The sequence below is a fragment of the Nematolebias whitei genome, chromosome 3 (assembly GCF_014905685.2).
Source record: "Nematolebias whitei isolate Nwh7 chromosome 3, NemWhi1, whole genome shotgun sequence".
Lineage (NCBI taxonomy): Eukaryota > Metazoa > Chordata > Actinopteri > Cyprinodontiformes > Rivulidae > Nematolebias > Nematolebias whitei.
Window position 1 is genome coordinate 52,655,556 of NC_056500.1, and position 5,415 is coordinate 52,660,970.

The 5,415-nt window shown below is 43.4% G+C and overlaps 1 protein-coding gene across 1 annotated transcript; it reads left to right on the forward strand.

Moving 5' to 3' along the window:
- Positions 1 to 1,145: 1,145 nt before the first annotated feature.
- On the forward strand, positions 1,146 to 1,598 carry LOC119430841 (gamma-tubulin complex component 5; the record flags this gene model as incomplete). Its single annotated transcript, XM_037698323.1, is given in 2 exon segments — positions 1,146 to 1,469; positions 1,545 to 1,598. Coding segments are annotated over 2 exon segments (188 nt in total), but the record flags the coding sequence as incomplete, so codon positions are not given.
- Positions 1,599 to 5,415: the final 3,817 nt, after the last annotated feature.

Below are 5,415 nucleotides of genomic sequence, written 5' to 3' on the forward strand. Positions count from 1 at the left end.
GTTACTGTGAAAAGTTATCCCCCCAGACCGGACGTCAACAGTTCGTCGATTAGAACAGAAATAAGCTGCGAAGTGCTGAGACATCTTCTGCTTTAACCAAATAAGGACGACCGCTCCAAGATGGCGGCCGAAAATACTGCGCCGCAGCAGCCAATGAGGGATCTAGTGTTTATATATCTATGATCTCTGCTGGCAAATTCGGAAGGCGTATCTGGGCGTTCATATCTGATTGGACTATATGAAAGTGGGCGTGTCTGACCTGCCGCATCTGATTGGACTATATGAAAATGGTTTGAACCAAGGACCTGCTCGCTGGGAGGCAGCAGCTTTACCAGTTGCGCCACCGTGCTGCCTCAGTTCCAACATCCGTTCTTTATTTCAAGAAAATCTGGTTTCATCTCCATCTTGTGTTTCCTATTGGAACACCTTTGTGGAGGATCTTAATTGAGAAAAAGTTTGGTCTCTCCCGCAATTTTTCCTCTCACTAATAAAGTCAAAGAAGTTTCTTTTAAATTAATTCATAAATTTTATCCAACCCAACACTTCCTTCAGAAATACAAAGCTGATATTGATATTTCCTGCTCATTCTGCAAGCTTTATCCAGAAACATCTGTTCATCTGTTGTGGAAGTGTACATACTCTCAGAACTTTTGGAAGGACATTGTTGCTCTGATATCCAATAATATCCAACCAGGTTTCCTTCTCTATTTTGAAAATGTTCTGTTTGGTCTCCTACATTTCAAGACGAAAGACTCCTCTCACGTCTTGATTATCAATCTGGTCTTGCTTCTTGCTAAGTTCCATATCCATAAAAGTCAAAGAATGCATAGGAAACGTTTTTTTTTAAACCTCATTGTTATGGATGTAAAACTGTATCTTGACTCAATCTCAGATTCAAATAACAAAAGGCTATAAAAATAAAAATATCTGTAATGAATAAAATTTAACTTTGTAACTCGTATTTATTTATTTTTGTATTTTATTTGACTATTGTTTGCTTTCTTTTTCTCTTCCTTCTTTGATATGTTTAATGTTCTTTAATGTGCATTTTTTGAGACTGTTGTATTTGTTGTATTTGAAGTTCTAAATAAAGATTTGAAAAAAAAAAACGCCCTGCTACTGTGGTGCGCATGCGCATTAGTCCTTTCCGTAAAACGCAAATAGAGCGCGGTAATGGAGACTTCATTGAACGAAAAGCCAAAAGCTGTCCTGTTTTTGCGATTAGTTTCGTAGTTCCAACATATTCTTGTATGTCAGACCGAAGACTCGAGGAATCAGCTGGACAGACTAACACATCGACGTTTAGAGCCGGCTGCTAGCATCACCAGCCGCATCATGGCGCACTGGACCTCCTTCGAAAAGGAGACGGAGAAAGAAACCAAGAAGTTGATCAGATGTATCAGCAAGATCGAAGACGAGGAGGACCAACATTTCCAGCTTGCACTTAAGTTTGTGTGGTCAAATTTCAAGTGAGTTCACTTCCTGAGCTAGTGGTCCGTGTAAAGCACAGCTAGCTGAGTGCTCACAGACTCTGTTGTCCTCAGGTTTCATCGCTTTCTGGACGTCGACAGCCATAAAGTTGGACGAAGTATCGCTGGGTAAGTTCATCTGCAGGCTTTGTTAAGACTTCAGGGAATTGTATTTGCAGGAATTGGTAAAACATTGAACACATTGATATAACCAGAAAGTTCTCACAAGCTGCAAACCTTTAGGTTATAGAGACAAAATGATGTGCACACTCACATATTGAATATTAAACATCCTTTCATACTCAAGTCAACTTCAATTCAGAGCACATTTAAAACAGCAGCTGTTACCAAAGAGTTTAACAATAACATCAATAAATTAATGGAACAAAATAAAAGTCATAGTGTGTGTGGCGGACACACATGTTTATATTTCAGTCAGAATGTGCTCTTATTGTGAAAGGGACAGAATATAAACAGAGCGGATCAATGGGTTTAATTAGTGAGGGGCAGGTGAGGCCTCATGGGGTGCATGGCACATTTCCCAAACTGTGTCCACACTGTGTTGAAACTGTTGCTCTATCACTGGCGACATGTGCTGGATTTAAAAAGTCATTGCAGGCAAATTCAATAAAAACTGGAAACAGACTGAACAAGGTTCATTTACACGTTTTTATTTAGAAACATCAGCTGCTGTAACTTCTTTGGGTCGAGGCGTTTGTGTCATTTACAAATCGTTTCTCCTGCTTTTGAGAGCACCTTTCACAGATCACTGATGATGACGGCGTACAAAGAAATTTCACTGCAAGTTTGTATAATGTAGGGTAATTTAATATTTGTGTTTTCCAGTATTGTAGTGAATCCTGTGATCTTGGTGTGTTCGCCTCGGAGATATATCTTTGTACCTCGATAAGACAACACCTGGGAGCAAATCCTACATTTCACCTACAACAGAAATAAAAGTGAATCCATGTAAACTAATTCAAATATCCTTCAGAAAGAAATTAGAATAACTTGAAAGAAAAATGATCAATAGTGGAAACGAGAACGGAATAATCATTTACCTTCTTTCCCGTGATAAGATTAAAATGATCCCACACGGGAGAAAACTTTCTCTTCCTTGGTTGATCCATGGTATTTAATGACAAGACAAAAACCAATGCAAAGCAAAGAACACAAACTATTTCCATCCAACAAAACCCACAAACGTGTCCATACATTTTCTCCCTTATAAAAACAATTTGGCGCGTTCACAACCAAACGATACAGTAACTCAAAATATCCTGATGCATGCTCAATAATCCAGGTAGAAAAATCCAAAAAAGTTCAATCTGGTCCTCTGGACTGGTTCATCCCAAAGATCCAGTCCCCCGGCACAAACAGAGTAATATTGTGTAAGCTGTTCAGTGTCAGGAGGGTGATCAGTCTTACATTGGGGAAACTAAACAGCCACTGGCCAAAAGGATGGACCAGCACAGAAGATCAACATCATCAGGCCAGGACTCTGCGGTCTACACTCATCTCCAGGCCAGCGGTCACTCTTTCAGGGATGAAGATGTTCACATCCTGGACAGAGAGGAACGATGGTTTGAGAGAGGAGTAAAGGAGGCCATCTTTGTGAAAAGAAACCGTCCATCATTAAACAGGGGCGGAGCCTCCGGGTTCAACTGTCCCCCTCTTACAATGCTGTGATTGCTAGTATCACTCAGCCCTCTGTGAATAGTAAACAGCCATCAGTGTGTTAATGATCCATTGTTAGGCTGATGGTCCTTCTTGAGCATGTGATCAGCTGGTTCTGGTTGTCAGCAGCAAACTGGTTGATCCACTCTTGAGAAGGTGCTATTTAAGAGACTGAGCTGAATACAGCTCCTCAGACTGAGGAAGTCTCTTGGATGAGAGACGAAACGTTTCTAGAGTTTTTTGCTTTGTTTTGTTTTTTGTTTTTTTTGAATGTCCAGAGGACCAGATTTAACTTTTTTGGATACAGTAACTGTATCGGTCACGTGGTTTTCCTTAGATACGCGCACCGACACGGGGCTTCGCCTTGTTTGCTCAGCGCATGCACCGAGGTTTCAGTGTCATCAGACCCATCACTAGTTGTAATTCATTCGTTTTTCTGAGCTTGATGTTGAAAGATGTAGAGAATAAATCGAGACTCAAAATATTTTTCGTCTCTTTCTGCCGACTTCCACATTGGTGACCCCGAACATCTGAACATGTTTTCGAACGAGAACTCAAAGCTGCTCCTCCAGCAGTGTTTTCGGACCAAGTTTTTGGCGGGCAGACGTTGCTCCAATCGCCGTGGTCTCGTCTCCTGCTGCCGTTTCATCTGCTGTGTTTGTGGCCATTAATAAGCTTCCAGAGTTCTGGCAACACGATCCGGAACCATGGTTCCAGCATGTGGAAGCTCAGTTTCATCTCCGTGGGATAAGCACAGACGAGACCAAGTACTTTCTCGTCGTTGCTGCTTTAGATTCTGGTTCCACCCGCCGTCTGATGGGTCTGCTGCGGGACCCACCAAGCACTAACAAATATAGTGCGCTCAAGGAGAACCTGCTGCGGCTTTACCAACTGTCAGACGTGGAGCAGGCTGACAGTTTGTTGTCCCTGAGTGGCTTGGGGGATCGCAAGCCCTCCGAGCTGATGGAGAACATGCTGGTGTTACTTGGCTCAGGGGATGTTTCCTTCCTTTTTTATGCACCTGTTTCTTCGCCAGCTTCCTCCACCTGTTCGCACCGCGCTGGCTAGCTCCCCGCTGATCCGGACAAAGGATTATCGCTCCCTAGCTGCAGAAGCGGACCGAATTTGTTAGCTCCCTGGCACTACAGTGTGCAGGCACTTTTACCAAATGTGACTCAAAGGGGGGCGAAAGCTGTTGATGCTGTGGCTGCGGTGACGGAGCAGTGGAAGAACGACGTGCTTTGCTTCTACCACCGCCGGTTTGAAGTAAAAGCGAAGCGCTACATTCCTCTGTGTTCATTCCATGCATCAGGGAAACAAGAGGGCCGGCGCTCGCTAGCAGCTGTGTGTGCTGGCAGCTCAGATAAGCTGCTTTTCATCATGGACAAAGTTTCTGGACGGCGTTTCCTGGTGGACTCGGGTGCACAGCGGAGCATTATGTCAGCTTCATCTACAGATGCCTTGTGTCAAAGTAACAGCCCCGCTGGACACAGCTAATGGCATCCCCATTCAAACTTTTGGATCGAGGTCGGTGACTGTGTGTTTCAACAGACGTCAGTTCCAGTAGGACTTTGTAATAGGTTCTGTGTTTGTACCTGTTTTGGGTGCTGTTTTTTTATGTGCTTTCAGTTTATTAGTTCATGTTGCTAATAGCTGCTTAATCAATGCTGTCTTTTGATAGCTACCCCTGTAAACTTGGAGGTCCTGCCCATCAACCTCTTGCTAACATGCTTGTCACAGGTGATGAGTATCAGCGTTTGTTGTCAGAGTTTTCTGCTCTGACAGTTCCCACCTTTTCTGCTACCATAGCTAAACATGGGGTGGAACTTTGTATCACTACAGTTGGTTCACCGGTTTTTGCACGAGCACGCCGCCTAGATACCACTAAGTTAGCAATAGCTAAGGAAGAGTTTAACATGGAGCGTCTTGGCATTGTGAGACGTTCCAAAAGTCCATGGGCATCCCTTTTGCACATGGTGCCAAAGACCGATGGGGGTTGGCGACCCTGTGGGGATTTTTGGCGCCTTAATAATGCAACCAGTAATGACAGGTACCCAGTCCCTCACATTCAGGATTTTTCTGCCCACCTGGCGGGGGAAACTGTTTTTTCCAAGGTAGATTTGGTGCGGGGCTACCATCAGGTTCCTGTGCATCCAGTTATCACAACTTTTGGTCTTTTTGAGTTTTTATGGATGCCCTTCGGCCTTAAAGGCGTAGCGCAGTGTGGAAAATAAATAATTGTTCTAAACTTTAAAAAACTCTTAATAAA